This window comes from Leptodactylus fuscus, chromosome 9, assembly GCF_031893055.1.
Source record: "Leptodactylus fuscus isolate aLepFus1 chromosome 9, aLepFus1.hap2, whole genome shotgun sequence".
Taxonomy (NCBI): Eukaryota; Metazoa; Chordata; class Amphibia; order Anura; family Leptodactylidae; genus Leptodactylus; species Leptodactylus fuscus.
This window is the reverse complement of record NC_134273.1, coordinates 89,643,342-89,661,237: the sequence shown is the minus strand read 5'-3', so window position 1 is coordinate 89,661,237 and position 17,896 is coordinate 89,643,342. Positions and strand designations below refer to the sequence as shown.

The window sequence follows — 17,896 nt, the reverse complement described above, 5'->3', positions numbered from 1 at the left end:
CTGTCTATACTATCTGTGTGTTCTGTGTGCAGATCCTCCTGTGTATCTTATGAGATACATCACCACACTTCTCTCTTCTGACTCACACTATCGGTGTATACGATCTGTGTGTTCTGTGTTCAGATCCTCCTGTGTATCGTATGACATACATTACCACACTTCTCTCTTCTGACTCACACTGTCTATACTATCTGTGTGTTCTATGTGCAGATCCTCCTGTGTATCGTATGACATACATCACCACACTACTCTCTTCTGACTCACACTATCTGTCTATACTATCTGTGTGTTCTGTGTGCAGATCCTCCTGTGTATCGTATGACATACATCACCACACTACTCTCTTCTGACTCACACTATCTGTCTATACTATCTGTGTGTTCTGTGTGCAGATCCTCCTGTGTATCGTATGACATACATCACCACACTTCTCTCTTCTGACTCACACTATCGGTGTATACGATCTGTGTGTTCTGTGTGCAGATCCTCCTGTGTATCGTATGACATACATCACCACACTACTCTCTCCTGACTCACACTGTCTATACTATTCGCAGACTCTCTAGTGTATCCTAGGAGCTGCAGCTTCACACTATGGGATATGTTCTGGGTAGATGAAGTAAAGGGGATTGAGGATAATCAGTTTTCCTAAAAAAATTTAACAAAACCCCCCATGCCAATGATCAAAATAATAGAGAAAAATAAAATAATAATGAAGAATTTAATTTCATAAGAAGACATTATAAATCATTGATAAATGTGATAAGGCTTCACTGTAGCCACCAACAGGGGAAGAATAAAGACGAGTCCACATTATGGATTCCTTGTAAAGCTACAGAGGTGACGATAAATCGTCCAGTGACAGAAGCAAATGCCCGCGCCATCTAGGCTGCATGGATTAGACGACTCTTCTCAGACGTCCACTGACTGAATCACGGCATTCCCGTACAGCCTGTAATGGACGGAGCTCCAGTCGATGATGTTCCCTCCAGCGCTTTGCCTTTTTTCATGGACATCTTTGATGGTGCTAGAAGGTAGAAGATAATTCCACAGATGGACATCTGAAATCTCTCCTACAAGACTTTGCTTGGCGTCAAACCTTCCCCCGCAAGTATCTTGGTCCTGCCCCAAGATCACGATACCCCCTGGAGACACGTGGTGCCCCTTCCTATAGACTTGTCTGGCAGACCTTTTACCATCAACCCAAAAGCTTGTTACTCCAGAAGAAGACTCCCAGGTCACACAGACGTGTGTTCCAAATGTGCTGAGAGCGGGCAAGGAGAAAATGGTGGGCTCGCTACTGGTGCGGAGATACAAGGAGAGGCGGCCATCGAACTCCCTCCAAACGTTCAGCTCATCTGCGCCGTTATTGCAGTAGGAGAATAATATAACTTCACGATGGCCGGAGAGAGCGGTGGCCACACGGAAGCAAAGGGTGAATTCTGTCAGGTCTATTGGCTCTCGTGGCTGGAGAATGGCAAACGTCTGGTTCCCTTCTTCTGGAAATATTAAAGCTGATCCATCGAGACCTACAGGGAGAAAGGACAATATAATATTCTCCAGTGGTGGCCACTAGAGGGAGCTCCAGCTGCTACTGTGACAATGCACCAGGTGATACACAGATGATTTCTAGTTGCCAGAGGATCTTTGATGATGGCGGCCGCTCACTGACTGCCCCTGTTTGGACACCTTTAGGTAGGTATTAACCCCTGCATGTCCCACAAGACTTGACAATTCAGAGACTTGTAATAACATCGCCTCGTCTTAGCTGCCCAGATCCTTACACTTCCCATATTAGCAGCTTCTAGAACTGACTGTCCACTTGCCTGATATACCCCCAGCCTGCCTGATATATACTTGGTCCTACTGACAAGAAGGGGGAGGGGCCACGTGGCATTAAAGATCATACAATGATAATACCTTCTCCTTCGATGACACTTGGAATGTTTCCTGAGAAGACAAATCAAAAAGTTCAATGTATCAGAATAAACTTATAGTGTGAACATCACATCCATTGTAGAATGAAACATTGTATCAGTGCAAACCTATCGCCATAATGTGCACAAGGCCTATACGCTTACAAAGCAGACACACGCAGAATCCCACAGACCCTATAGACCAGTGATGGCGAACCTTTTTGAGACCGAGTGCCTAAACTGCAACCCAAAACCAAATAAATTATCACAGAGTGCCAACACGGCAATTTAACCTTAAAACTCTGTGGGTCCACAATTGCGGACCCACAAATTACAGTCATGTGACTGGGGCTTTACAGATCTTGTACTGAAAGGTAAAGGTCTCTGCATTCTGTACTTTTAAACAATTAATTTTCACTATTTACATCGCACAGGATCTGTTTTATAGTTACCGTGCAATGTTATTACATCCTGTACTAATTTCACGTCTGCTATAAAACAGATACTGTGTGATATAAATAGTGAGGGGACCCCACACAGTACAATCTGCCCCTCAGTGGCCCCCCCACACAGTACAATCTGCCCCTCAGTGGCCCCCCACACAGTACAATCTGCCCCTCAGTGGCCCCCCACACAGTAAAATCTGCCCCTCAGTGGCCCCCCACACAGTACAATCTGCCCCTCAGTGGCCCCCCCACACAGTACAATCTGCCCCTCAGTGGCCCCCACACAGGATTATACCTGTATACTCCACAGTAGCCCCCTCCCACACAGCATGAACTGGTCCACAGTAGCCCCCTCCCACACAGCATGAACTGGTCCACAGTAGCCCCCTCCCACACAGCATGAACTGGTCCACAGTAGCCCCCTCCCACACAACATGAACTGGTCCACAGTAGCCCCCTCCCACACAACATGAACTGGTCCACAGTAGCCCCCTCCCACACAACATGAACTGGTCCACAGTAGCCCCCTCCCACACAACATGAACTGGTCCACAGTAGCCCCCTCCCACACAACATGAACTGGTCCACAGTAGCCCCCTCCCACACAGCATGAACTGGTCCACAGTAGCCCCCTCCCACACAGCATGAACTGGTCCACAGTAGCCCCCTCCCACACAACATGAACTGGTCCACAGTAGCCCCCTCCCACACAACATGAACTGGTCCACAATAGCCCCCTCCCACACAACATGAACTGGTCCACAGTAGCCCCCTCCCACAGAGCATGAAAGATCCACAGTAGCCCCCTCCTACACAACATGAACTGGTCCACAGTAGCCCCCTCCCACACAACATGAACTAGTCCACAGTAGCCCCCTCCTACACAACATGAAATGGTCCACAGTAGCCCCCTCCCACACAGCATGAACTGGTCCACAGTAGCCCCCTCCCACACAACATGAAATGGTCCACAGTAGCCCCCTCCCACACAACATGAACTGGTCCACAATAGCCCCCTCCCACACAACATGAAATGGTCCACAGTAGCCCCCTCCCACAGAGCATGAAAGATCCACAGTAGCCCCCTCCTACACAACATGAAATGGTCCACAGTAGCCCCCTCCCACACAGCATGAAATGGTCCAGAGTAGCCCCCTCCCACACAGCATGAACTGGTCCACAGTAGCCCCCTCCCACACAGCATGAACTGGTCCACAGTAGCCCCCTCCCACACAGCATGAACTGGTCCACAGTAGCCCCCTCCCACACAGCATGAACTGGTCCACAGTAGCCCCCTCCCACACAGCATGAACTGGTCCAGAGTAGCCCCCTCCCACACAGCATGAACTGGTCCACAGTAGCCCCCTCCCACACAGCATGAACTGGTCCACAGTAGCCCCCTCCCACACAGCATGAACTGGTCCACAGTAGCCCCCTCCCACACAGCATGAACTGGTCCAGAGTAGCCCCCTCCCACACAGCATGAACTGGTCCACAGTAGCCCCCTCCCACACAGCATGAACTGGTCCACAGTAGCCCCCTCCCACACAGCATGAACTGGTCCACAGTAGCCCCCTCCCACAGAGCATGAAATGGTCCAGAGTAGCCCCCTCCTACACAACATGAAATGGTCCAGAGTAGCCCCCTCCCACACAGCATGAAAGATCCACAGTAGCAGCATAAAATGGTCCACAGTAGCCCCCTACCCGCACAGCATGAAAGTCTACAGTAGCCCCCTCCCACACAACATGAAAGGTCCACCGTTGCCCCCCTCCCATACAGCATAAAATGGTCCACAGTAGCCCCCTACCCACACAGCATGAAAGTCTACAGTAGCCCCCTCCCACACAACATGAAATGTCCACCGTTGCCCCCCTCCCCTGACAGTGCAAACAAACACAATATAGTTACCTGAAGAGCTGCCGGGTGTTCTCTCTTCTGTTCACTGCGCGCGCTGATGACTTACGTCATCACGCCCGCGCTTGTTCAGAGGTCACACTCTGTAGTCAGTGTAGGCCGCGTAGTACGCGTGGCCTACACTGAGCTACACTGACAGCTTTCAGCTGGATGCGCATTTGCACAACCAGCTGAAGGCAGCGATCGCTCACTAACGGGGAATCCTGCATCGGATTCGCCGTTAGTGAGCGATCAGGGCGACAGCACGCGTGCCAGCAGAGGGGGCTCTGCGTGCCCTCTCTGGCACGCGTGCCATAGGTTCGCCATCACTGCTATAGACTATAATATTCTACAAGACTGATGTCTATAGGTGGAATAATACTATACAAGGCTGATGTCTATAGGTGGAATAATACCATACAAGGCTGATGTCTATAGGTGTAATAATACTATACAAGACTGATGTCTATAGGTGGAATAATACCATACAAGGCTGATGTCTATAGGTGTAATAATACTATACAAGACTGATGTCTATAGGTGTAATAATACTATACAAGGCTGATGTCTATAGGTGTAATAATACTATACAAGACTGATGTCTATAGGTGTAATAATACTATACAAGACTGATGTCTATAGGTGTAATAATACTATACAAGACTGATGTCTATAGGTGGAATAATATTCTACAAGGCTGATGTCTATAGGTGGAATAATACTATACAAGGCTGATGTCTATAGGTGGAATAATACTATACAAGGCTGATGTCTATAGGTGTAATAATACTATACAAGGCTGATGTCTATAGGTGTAATAATACTATACAAGACTGATGTCTATAGGTGGAATAATACTATACAAGACTGATGTCTATAGGTGTAATAATACTATACAAGGCTGATGTCTATAGGTGGAATAATACTATACAAGACTGATGTCTATAGGTGGAATAATACTATACAAGACTGATGTCTATAGGTGGAATAATACTATACAAGGCTGATGTCTATAGGTGGAATAATACTATACAAGGCTGATGTCTATAGGTGGAATAATACTATGCAAGGCTGATGTCTATAGGTGGAATAATACTATACAAGGCTGATGTCTATAGGTGGAATAATACTATACAAGACTGATGTCTATAGGTGTAATAATACTATACAAGGCTGATGTCTATAGGTGGAATAATACTATACAAGACTGATGTCTATAGGTGGAATAATACTATACAAGACTGATGTCTATAGGTGGAATAATACTATACAAGACTGATGTCTATAGGTGTAATAATACTATACAAGGCTGATGTCTATAGGTGGAATAATACTATACAAGGCTGATGTCTATAGGTGGAATAATACTATACAAGACTGATGTCTATAGGTGGAATAATACTATACAAGGCTGATGTCTATAGGTGGAATAATACTATACAAGACTGATGTCTATAGGTGGAATAATACTATACAAGACTGATGTCTATAGGTGGAATAATACTATACAAGGCTGATGTCTATAGGTGGAATAATACTATACAAGACTGATGTCTATAGGTGGAATAATACTATACAAGGCTGATGTCTATAGGTGGAATAATACTATACAAGACTGATGTCTATAGGTGGAATAATACTATACAAGGCTGATGTCTATAGGTGGAATAATACTATACAAGACTGATGTCTATAGGTGGAATAATACTATACAAGACTGATGTCTATAGGTGGAATAATACTATACAAGACTGATGTCTATAGGTGTAATAATACTATACAAGGCTGATGTCTATAGGTGGAATAATACTATACAAGGCTGATGTCTATAGGTGGAATAATACTATACAAGACTGATGTCTATAGGTGGAATAATACTATACAAGACTGATGTCTATAGGTGTAATAATACTATACAAGACTGATGTCTATAGGTGTAATAATACTATACAAGGCTGATGTCTATAGGTGGAATAATACTATACAAGACTGATGTCTATAGGTGGAATAATACTATACAAGGCTGATGTCTATAGGTGGAATAATACTATACAAGACTGATGTCTATAGGTGGAATAATACTATACAAGGCTGATGTCTATAGGTGGAATAATACTATACAAGACTGATGTCTATAGGTGTAATAATACTATACAAGGCTGATGTCTATAGGTGGAATAATACTATACAAGGCTGATGTCTATAGGTGGAATAATACTATAAAAGACTGATGTCTATAGGTGGAATAATACTATACAAGGCTGATGTCTATAGGTGGAATAATACTATACAAGGCTGATGTCTATAGGTGGAATAATACTATACAAGACTGATGTCTATAGGTGGAATAATACGATACAAGGCTGATGTCTATAGGTGGAATAATACTATACAAGACTGATGTCTATAGGTGGAATAATACTATACAAGACTGATGTCTATAGGTGGAATAATACTATACAAGGCTGATGTCTATAGGTGGAATAATACTATACAAGGCTGATGTCTATAGGTGTAATAATACTATACAAGGCTGATGTCTATAGGTGTAATAATACTATACAAGGCTGATGTCTATAGGTGTAATAATACTATACAAGGCTGATGTCTATAGGTGTAATAATACGATACAAGACTGATGTCTATAGGTGTAATAATACGATACAAGGCTGATGTCTATAGGTGGAATAATACGATACAAGGCTGATGTCTATAGGTGGAATAATACTATACAAGACTGATGTCTATAGGTGTAATAATACCATACAAGGCTGATGTCTATAGGTGGAATAATACCATACAAGGCTGATGTCTATAGGTGGAATAATACGATACAAGGCTGATGTCTATAGGTGTAATAATACGATACAAGGCTGATGTCTATAGGTGGAATAATACTATACAAGGCTGATGTCTATAGGTGTAATAATACGATACAAGGCTGATGTCTATAGGTGTAATAATACTATACAAGACTGATGTCTATAGGTGTAATAATACCATACAAGGCTGATGTCTATAGGTGGAATAATACCATACAAGGCTGATGTCTATAGGTGTAATAATACGATACAAGGCTGATGTCTATAGGTGGAATAATACTATACAAGGCTGATGTCTATAGGTGGAATAATACTATACAAGACTGATGTCTATAGGTGGAATAATACTATACAAGACTGATGTCTATAGGTGGAATAATACTATACAAGGCTGATGTCTATAGGTGGAATAATACTATACAAGACTGATGTCTATAGGTGGAATAATACTATACAAGGCTGATGTCTATAGGTGGAATAATACTATACAAGGCTGATGTCTATAGGTGGAATAATACCATACAAGGCTGATGTCTATAGGTGGAATAATACCATACAAGACTGATGTCTATAGGTGGAATAATACTATACAAGACTGATGTCTATAGGTGTAATAATAGTATACAAGACTGATGTCTATAGGTGGAATAATACTATACAAGGCTGATGTCTATAGGTGGAATAATACTATACAAGACTGATGTCTATAGGTGGAATAATACTATACAAGGCTGATGTCTATAGGTGGAATAATACCATACAAGGCTGATGTCTATAGGTGGAATAATACTATACAAGGCTGATGTCTATAGGTGTAATAATACTATACAAGGCTGATGTCTATAGGTGGAATAATACTATACAAGGCTGATGTCTATAGGTGGAATAATACTATACAAGGCTGATGTCTATAGGTGGAATAATACTATACAAGGCTGATGTCTATAGGTGGAATAATACCATACAAGGCTGATGTCTATAGGTGGAATAATACTATACAAGACTGATGTCTATAGGTGGAATAATACTATACAAGACTGATGTCTATAGGTGTAATAATACTATACAAGACTGATGTCTATAGGTGGAATAATACTATACAAGGCTGATGTCTATAGGTGGAATAATACTATACAAGACTGATGTCTATAGGTGGAATAATACTATACAAGGCTGATGTCTATAGGTGGAATAATACCATACAAGGCTGATGTCTATAGGTGGAATAATACTATACAAGGCTGATGTCTATAGGTGGAATAATACCATACAAGGCTGATGTCTATAGGTGGAATAATACTATACAAGGCTGATGTCTATAGGTGGAATAATACCATACAAGGCTGATGTCTATAGGTGGAATAATACCATACAAGACTGATGTCTATAGGTGGAATAATACTATACAAGGCTGATGTCTATAGGTGGAATAATACTATACAAGGCTGATGTCTATAGGTGTAATAATACTATACAAGGCTGATGTCTATAGGTGGAATAATACTATACAAGGCTGATGTCTATAGGTGGAATAATACTATACAAGACTGATGTCTATAGGTGGAATAATACTATACAAGACTGATGTCTATAGGTGTAATAATACTATACAAGGCTGATGTCTATAGGTGGAATAATACTATACAAGGCTGATGTCTATAGGTGTAACAATACTATACAAGGCTGATGTCTATAGGTGTAATAATACTATACAAGGCTGATGTCTATAGGTGTAATAATACTATACAAGGCTGATGTCTATAGGTGTAATAATACTATACAAGGCTGATGTCTATAGGTGTAATAATACTATACAAGGCTGATGTCTATAGGTGTAATAATACTATACAAGGCTGATGTCTATAGGTGTAATAATACGATACAAGGCTGATGTCTATAGGTGGAATAATACTATACAAGACTGATGTCTATAGGTGGAATAATACTATACAAGGCTGATGTCTATAGGTGGAATAATACTATACAAGACTGATGTCTATAGGTGTAATAATACTATACAAGGCTGATGTCTATAGGTGTAATAATACTATACAAGGCTGATGTCTATAGGTGTAATAATACTATACAAGGCTGATGTCTATAGGTGTAATAATACGATACAAGACTGATGTCTATAGGTGTAATAATACGATACAAGGCTGATGTCTATAGGTGGAATAATACGATACAAGGCTGATGTCTATAGGTGGAATAATACTATACAAGACTGATGTCTATAGGTGTAATAATACCATACAAGGCTGATGTCTATAGGTGGAATAATACTATACAAGGCTGATGTCTATAGGTGGAATAATACGATACAAGGCTGATGTCTATAGGTGTAATAATACGATACAAGGCTGATGTCTATAGGTGTAATAATACTATACAAGGCTGATGTCTATAGGTGTAATAATACGATACAAGGCTGATGTCTATAGGTGTAATAATACGATACAAGGCTGATGTCTATAGGTGTAATAATACTATACAAGACTGATGTCTATAGGTGTAATAATACCATACAAGGCTGATGTCTATAGGTGGAATAATACTATACAAGGCTGATGTCTATAGGTGTAATAATACGATACAAGGCTGATGTCTATAGGTGGAATAATACTATACAAGGCTGATGTCTATAGGTGGAATAATACTATACAAGGCTGATGTCTATAGGTGGAATAATACTATACAAGACTGATGTCTATAGGTGTAATAATACTATACAAGGCTGATGTCTATAGGTGGAATAATACTATACAAGACTGATGTCTATAGGTGGAATAATACTATACAAGGCTGATGTCTATAGGTGGAATAATACTATACAAGGCTGATGTCTATAGGTGGAATAATACTATACAAGGCTGATGTCTATAGGTGGAATAATACCATACAAGGCTGATGTCTATAGGTGGAATAATACTATACAAGACTGATGTCTATAGGTGGAATAATACTATACAAGACTGATGTCTATAGGTGTAATAATACTATACAAGACTGATGTCTATAGGTGGAATAATACTATACAAGGCTGATGTCTATAGGTGGAATAATACTATACAAGACTGATGTCTATAGGTGGAATAATACTATACAAGGCTGATGTCTATAGGTGGAATAATACCATACAAGGCTGATGTCTATAGGTGGAATAATACTATACAAGGCTGATGTCTATAGGTGGAATAATACCATACAAGGCTGATGTCTATAGGTGGAATAATACCATACAAGGCTGATGTCTATAGGTGGAATAATACCATACAAGGCTGATGTCTATAGGTGGAATAATACCATACAAGACTGATGTCTATAGGTGGAATAATACTATACAAGGCTGATGTCTATAGGTGTAATAATACGATACAAGGCTGATGTCTATAGGTGGAATAATACTATACAAGGCTGATGTCTATAGGTGTAATAATACTATACAAGGCTGATGTCTATAGGTGGAATAATACTATACAAGGCTGATGTCTATAGGTGGAATAATACTATACAAGGCTGATGTCTATAGGTGGAATAATACCATACAAGGCTGATGTCTATAGGTGGAATAATACCATACAAGACTGATGTCTATAGGTGGAATAATACCATACAAGGCTGATGTCTATAGGTGTAATAATACGATACAAGGCTGATGTCTATAGGTGGAATAATACTATACAAGGCTGATGTCTATAGGTGTAATAATACTATACAAGGCTGATGTCTATAGGTGGAATAATACTATACAAGACTGATGTCTATAGGTGGAATAATACTATACAAGGCTGATGTCTATAGGTGGAATAATACTATACAAGGCTGATGTCTATAGGTGGAATAATACTATACAAGGCTGATGTCTATAGGTGGAATAATACCATACAAGGCTGATGTCTATAGGTGGAATAATACCATACAAGGCTGATGTCTATAGGTGGAATAATACTATACAAGGCTGATGTCTATAGGTGGAATAATACCATACAAGGCTGATGTCTATAGGTGGAATAATACTATACAAGGCTGATGTCTATAGGTGGAATAATACCATACAAGGCTGATGTCTATAGGTGGAATAATACCATACAAGACTGATGTCTATAGGTGGAATAATACTATACAAGGCTGATGTCTATAGGTGTAATAATACGATACAAGGCTGATGTCTATAGGTGGAATAATACTATACAAGGCTGATGTCTATAGGTGTAATAATACTATACAAGGCTGATGTCTATAGGTGGAATAATACTATACAAGGCTGATGTCTATAGGTGGAATAATACTACTGTATAACAAGAAACAATATGATGAATGGCTCTCAGTCCCGTCTCCGATGACTCAGTAGGATTTTTGTATCTTACAATTGTCGGCCATTGTGACTCTCATGACTTTGATTACAGAAATTCTTTAAAAACTTCCATTTTTTTTTTTCATTGTTACAATCAGTTTATCCAGCGACATATAAAACATAGTAGAGATCAGGAGATGAGGTCTTACCAGCGGGGGTGAGGGGAGGCCGAATACTTGGACCTCGCAGAGGGAGAGTTTCTCGATCTTGTCTGGCAGCACCACAGTGACGTATCTCCCCTCCATCCCGTTACAGTTGTACAGGCCGGTGTCACCCGGGGCCCAGGGAATATATGACACCGCGCACCTGATAAGATAATGTGCAATAACATCAGCACCGTCTCCTTCAGGTCCATTGTCTGCAGTAACAAGTGACATTAGAGGAACCTGAAAGAAATGACCCCAAATACCCCGAGTGACTTCTAGAATTTCCTTCCCCTTCACCTGGGGTTCTGTATCCAGTCTTTGGAGTTCCTCGATCCTGATCTCTGCGTTGCTGAGTCTTTCCCAGCTGCCGTCCTGTCGATTAGTCACAGCCACAGAGAGGACCATGAAGACGTCCTTGAGATCTACAGTCCACCAAGGGTTAATCTCCTGCAGCGTCTGGCTGCACTGCCTCTGAGAGTAGTCGCTCGATTAAGGAGCCATCGATGGCGTTCTTGGATTCACCAAAAAAGTTGTAGAGACTGGACTGGGATGAAAGTCCGCTTAATGCTAGGTTTGGAACTGGAAGAAAATCACAGACAAGAATGATGATAAAATCCTCCAAGAACATGGAATTATTTACAAGACAAGATGCCGCCTAAGAAGGAGCGCTAAGAGATTGTGCTGAGTATTTTACGTCTTCTATGGTCTGGGATTCATTGTTGTGTAAGAGACGGACGATTAGACCTGAGCCAATATGGCCGAAACTCATAACTGATGGACAACAAATCATCTCCAAGCAACGGAATAGACAAATGTTCAATAACATCATCATCATCATCATCACTATCATCATCACTATCATCCACCTGGGATAAGATTAATATCTTGGCCTAGAAGGCTCCGCATTACCTCCTCGGGAGAGTTCTGTGTATAAATTGCTTCACATCTGAAATCTCTCCTGGAAAACAAAGAAAGTTAGTAGAGAATAAATGGTGACAGATAATATAACATATAAGATACAATATAGCACATATAAGATACAAAATAACACATATAACATATAATATATATAGCATATATAATATAACATACTGTAATATAACATATAATATATAATATAACACATATAACACATATAAGATACAATATAACACATAATATAACATATAACATAATATAATACATATAAGATATAATATAACACATATAACATACAATATAACAATATAATATAACACATAATATAATATATATAACATATAATATAACATATATATACAAGGTATCCTTGTGCACTCCCTGTTGTACAATCGCTGTCATTTAACCAATTGAGTTGAGGTCTTGAGGGTAGACATAAGTGAGTGTCGCCCCCAGTGGCCGCCATACAACCGACACCACTGCCACTTAGTGCACCGCATCTGTATACAGTACATAGCCATAGGCGCTCGTCCATATCTGCTCCATTCATCGCTCCCTTCTGTCAATCACTGACAAACCACATCACTCACCTCCAGAAAAATCCTGACCCCGAAAACCTGAACCTCACATAAGATGAGGTGCTCGGCTCGTCTGGGATTGTCACTGTCACATATTGTCCAGCCATGCCATTACAGGCGAAGTACAAGGACTCTCCGGACTCCATGGATGTGATGACTCCGCACCTGCCGTGGGTTACATACATTGTATTATCACCTATGTAGTATATAGGCCCCTATGTCCGGTCATGGTGTATATATGGTCACTGTATATCTGTCTGATCATCACCATCACTGCAGGCGTTACGTCTGTGTCTAGGGTGGTCACCCAGCTCTCCGGGTCTCCTGCATGGCAGAGCTGTCTGATCCATCAGATCTATTCACCTTGGATTCAGGGTTCCTCCGGCCTCCGATGAGTTTCCGATGCGAATCTCTGCGGCGCTGATCCTGTGCTTGCAGCACTCCAATACGCGATTAGTGATGACCACAGCAAAGACCTTGTACGTAGCCTGCAGGTCCACCATCCACCATGGCGACGGCTCCCGCTGGGTGATGGAGCACTGCGACATGATGTGATTGTTGGCCAAGGATCCGTCGTTGGCATTCCGAGCATCTCCCGACGATGAGAACGTGCTGGACTGCGAGGCGACGCCATTAAGAGCCACATTATGATCTGGAAATAGGAAAAAAAACAAACTGTGGTAATGAAGCATGGACAGCTGGTGTGCTGCAGTGGTGAACAGGCTCCTACGTGCAGGTATCACTGGGAGGGGGGGGAGTCGTCACAGGACCTTCCAGTGTGAACAGGCTCCTACGTGCAGGTATCACTGGGGGGGGGAGTCGTCACAGGACCTTCCAGTGTGAACAGGCTCCTACGTGCAGGTATCACTGGGGGGGGGAGTCGTCACAGGACCTTCCAGTGTGAACAGGCTCCTACGTGCAGGTATCACTGGAGGGGGGGAGTCGTCACAGGACCTTCCAGTGTGAACAGGCTCCTACGTGCAGGTATCACTGGGGGGAGGGGGGGGAGTCGTCACAGGACCTTCCAGTGTGAACAGGCTCCTACGTGCAGGTATCACTGGGGGGAATCGTCACAGGACCTTCCAGTGTGAATAGGCTCCTACATGCAGGTATCACTGGGGGGGGGAGTCGTCACAGGACCTTCCAGTGTGAATAGGCTCCTACGTGCAGGTATCACTGGGGGGAGGGGGGGAGTCGTCACAGGACCTTCCAGTGTGAACAGGCTCCTACATGCAGGTATCACTGGGGGGGGAGTCGTCACAGGACCTTCCAGTGTGAATAGGCTCCTACGTGCAAGGTATCACTGGGGGGGGGAGTCGTCACAGGACCTTCCAGTGTGAACAGGCTCCTACGTGCAGGTATCACTGGGGGGGGAGTCGTCACAGGACCTTCCAGTGTGAACAGGCTCCTACGTGCAGGTATCACTGGGGGGGGGGGAGTCGTCACAGGACCTTCCAGTGTGAACAGGCTCCTACGTGCAGGTATCACTGGGGGGGGGGGAGTCGTCACAGGACCTTCCAGTGTGAACAGGCTCCTACGTGCAGGTATCACTGGGGGGGGGGGAGTCGTCACAGGACCTTCCAGTGTGAACAGGCTCCTACGTGCAGGTATCACTGGGGGGGGGGGGAGTCGTCACAGGACCTTCCAGTGTGAACAGGCTCCTACGTGCAGGTATCACTGGGGGGGGGGGGGGGGGAGTCGTCACAGGACCTTCCAGTGTGAACAGGCTCCTACGTGCAGGTATCACTGAGGGGGAGGGGGGGATCGTCACAGGACCTTCCAGTGTGAATAGGCTCCTACGTGCAGGTATCACTGGGGGGAGGGGGGGATCGTCACAGGACCTTCCAGTGTGAACAGGCTCCTACGTGCAGGTATCACTGGGGGGAGGGGGGATCGTCACAGGACCTTCCAGTGTGAACAGGCTCCTACGTGCAGGTATCACTGGGGGGGGGAGGGGAGTCGTCACAGGACCTTCCAGTGTGAATAGGCTCCTACGTGCAGGTATCACTGGGGGGGGAGGGGGAGTCGTCACAGGACCTTCCAGTGTGAACAGGCTCCTACGTGCAGGTATCACTGGGGGGGGGGGGAATCGTCACAGGACCTTCCAGTGTGAACAGGCTCCTACGTGCAGGTATTACTGGGGGGGGGGGGAAATCGTCACAGGACCTTCCAGTGTGAACAGGCTCCTACGTGCAGGTATCACTGGGGGGGGTGGGGGGGGGGAATCGTCACAGGACCTTCCAGTGTGAATAGGCTCCTACGTGCAGGTATCACTGGGGCGGGAGTCGTCACAGGACCTTCCAGTGTGAACAGGCTCCTACATGCAGGTATCACTGGGGGGGGGAGTCGTCACAGGACCTTCCAGTGTGAATAGGCTCCTACGTGCAGGTATCACTGGGGGGCGAGTCGTCACAGGACCTTCCAGTGTGAACAGGCTCCTACATGCAGGTATCACTGGGGGGGAGTCGTCACAGGACCTGTCCAGTGTGAACAGGCTCCTACGTGCAGGTATCACTGGGGGGAGGGGAGTCGTCACAGGACCTTCCAGCTCTGCAGGTAAGAGATTAGATCTAATATAAAGCGACGGATCCCGGCCTTCCTTACACATGGCGTCCTTTGTTTCCTCCAGTAAGTCGGCAAATACTTGAACTTCACATAACTGCAGATATTCTTTACGCCCCGGAATAATAATAGTGACAAAGCGTCCCTCCATCCCGCCGCAGTCATAGAGAAGAGTCTCCCCGGAACCAATGCTGGCGATACGCGCACATCTGGAAACAAAGTAACAAAACTGAAGATTATTGTGGTGTTATCTACAAGATGGCGGACGGTTCATCATTACTATACTGTGGTGTTATCTACAAGATGGCGGACGGTTCATTACTATACTGTGGTGTTATCTACAAGATATTATCGGACCATCCCCAGGACCCCGCTCCATTTCTTTCAGCCATGTTTTTTAGTACCTGGGATTATTTCGACCTCCTCGTACTTCAGAGTTTCCGATGCGAATCTCGAGCCCCATCCAAGCGACGGGCGCAGCAGTCTCCTCGGTTGGTGATGGCTACAGACCATTACGCTCATTCTAGACAACATGTCGACGCGCCACCACGGCTCCTGGTCGTGCAAGGTATGAGCGCAGCTTTCTCGAGGCGTAACTTGTCGCCAGGTTCCCATCGACCGTCACGGAGCCGAGTCGCTGTTTGTCAAATAACTGCGACTGGAGTATGAGGGCCTGCGCGGAGCGACGTTCAGAGCTGGAAGGGTACGGGTGACAGATCAGAGGAGCTCAGGAAATCCTTCACCATTGTAAGGAATCAACGACAAGACGTTACATAGAAGGATGGAGACAAAGCCTCATACAACGGGGCTGAGAGCCGGCAGGGGCACCAGGCGCTCCCACTAGGGGGCTCCACTTATATGTATCATTATATATCTACATCTCCTGGGGTTATTGATGCCTCCTGCTCTGTAGAGATCACTTCTCATTACATGGCCAGGATCGGACCCTGATGGCAGCGAGGTCACGAGGAAGGGATTCACATCACAGGAGTCAATGACTTACATCCGCCATTGTTCGGCTTCTTTTCGGCGTCTCCGTTCCGAGCTGGGACTTTTTTCTGTGAGGAATAAACAAAAGCGAGTGATACAAGTGTCAGAGCTCCACCGTATGCTGGGACTTATGTGAGGACTAAGGCCTGCGAGGAGACGATTCCCGTCTGGGATTGTAGCAAATCTAGAAACTTAACGAAATATTAAGAAAAAGAACACACTAAGACTCTGATATAAGCCGCAACGTCGCTCCGCAGTACAGTCCAGGTTACACAACCATGTCTACCCTCATCTGGCCAGGGTCCAGATGGCTTGTGCGGGGCTACTAGAGTGTAAGCTGTGCGTCCAGCTCAGCCCATGGACTTACCGGGTCTTCGGCCAAACACCTGCACTTGACACAAGGCGAGGGATCCCGTCTTATTGGGCATCACAATGGTCACCAATTTCCCGACCATCCAATTGCAGTAAAATGAGACAGTTTCACCAAGTCCTACAGAGGAGACTGTGGCACAGCTGTCAGAGGGAGGAAAGATGGATCCGCTTGTATATCATCTATATACCGTATCTATCCATATATATGAGGGGCTGCAATATATATATAGCTACAGGGGGTGCAGGTATATAAGGGGGCTGCACTATCTATAGCTACAGGGGGTGCAGGTAAGTGAGGGGGCTGCACTATCTATAACTACAGGGGGTGCAAGTATGTGAGGGGCTGCACTATCTATAGCTACAGGGGGTGCAGGTAAGTGAGGGGGCTGCACTATCTATAGCTACAGGGGGTGCAGGTATGTGAGGGGGCTGCACTATCTATGCGGTGAGCCCCTCATACCCTGTGACTTACATATTGTGATGCGTCCAGTCGGAGTCGTTGTTTCCTATGCGGATCTCTGCGCCGTCCAGGTGTGAGGAGCAGCAATCCTTCCTGCTGGTGATGGCGATGGAGTGGATTTGATGTTGGCGCTCCATGTCCACCATCCACCAGGGCTCATACTGCTCCTCGGTGACGGCACATTGTGCTCCGGGGTCTTGTGGGGTTAATAGCCCATCCACGGCTTTCCTGGCCGATCCCTCGCCCTTGGTGCTTGACTGGGACACTTTGTAGGTTGGTAATTTTTTTGCTGACACAGTAGTTTCTGAAATGGAGTTAGAGAACGAGATGAGTCTGAGGGAGCGGAGACGGGAACTTCAAGGTGAGACTGATTGGAGACTGGTTTCCACATTGCATTTCAGCCGCAGAGCCCTCTGCTACCCCCGGCCATCAG

At 44.5% G+C, this 17,896-nt stretch overlaps 2 protein-coding genes across 2 annotated transcripts; both read right to left on the bottom strand.

Annotated features, from left to right (window-relative positions):
- Positions 1-813: 813 nt before the first annotated feature.
- Positions 814-11,988, bottom strand: LOC142217894 (C-reactive protein-like). The gene is made up of 3 exons (XM_075286216.1): positions 11,847-11,988; positions 1,921-1,950; positions 814-1,529 (listed from the first exon to the last, which is right to left on the bottom strand). Exons 1-3 carry the CDS (start codon positions 11,986-11,988, stop codon positions 913-915), a joined length of 789 nt encoding a protein of 262 aa, XP_075142317.1. The 3' UTR covers positions 814-912.
- Positions 11,989-12,022: 34 nt separating this feature from the next.
- On the bottom strand, positions 12,023-16,104 carry LOC142217893 (uncharacterized). Its single transcript, XM_075286215.1, has 7 exons — positions 16,046-16,104; positions 15,684-15,850; positions 13,443-13,731; positions 13,092-13,244; positions 12,493-12,541; positions 12,320-12,449; positions 12,023-12,162 (listed from the first exon to the last, which is right to left on the bottom strand). The coding sequence occupies exons 1-7, from the start codon at positions 16,102-16,104 to the stop codon at positions 12,023-12,025; spliced, it is 987 nt and encodes a 328-aa protein (XP_075142316.1).
- Positions 16,105-17,896: the final 1,792 nt, after the last annotated feature.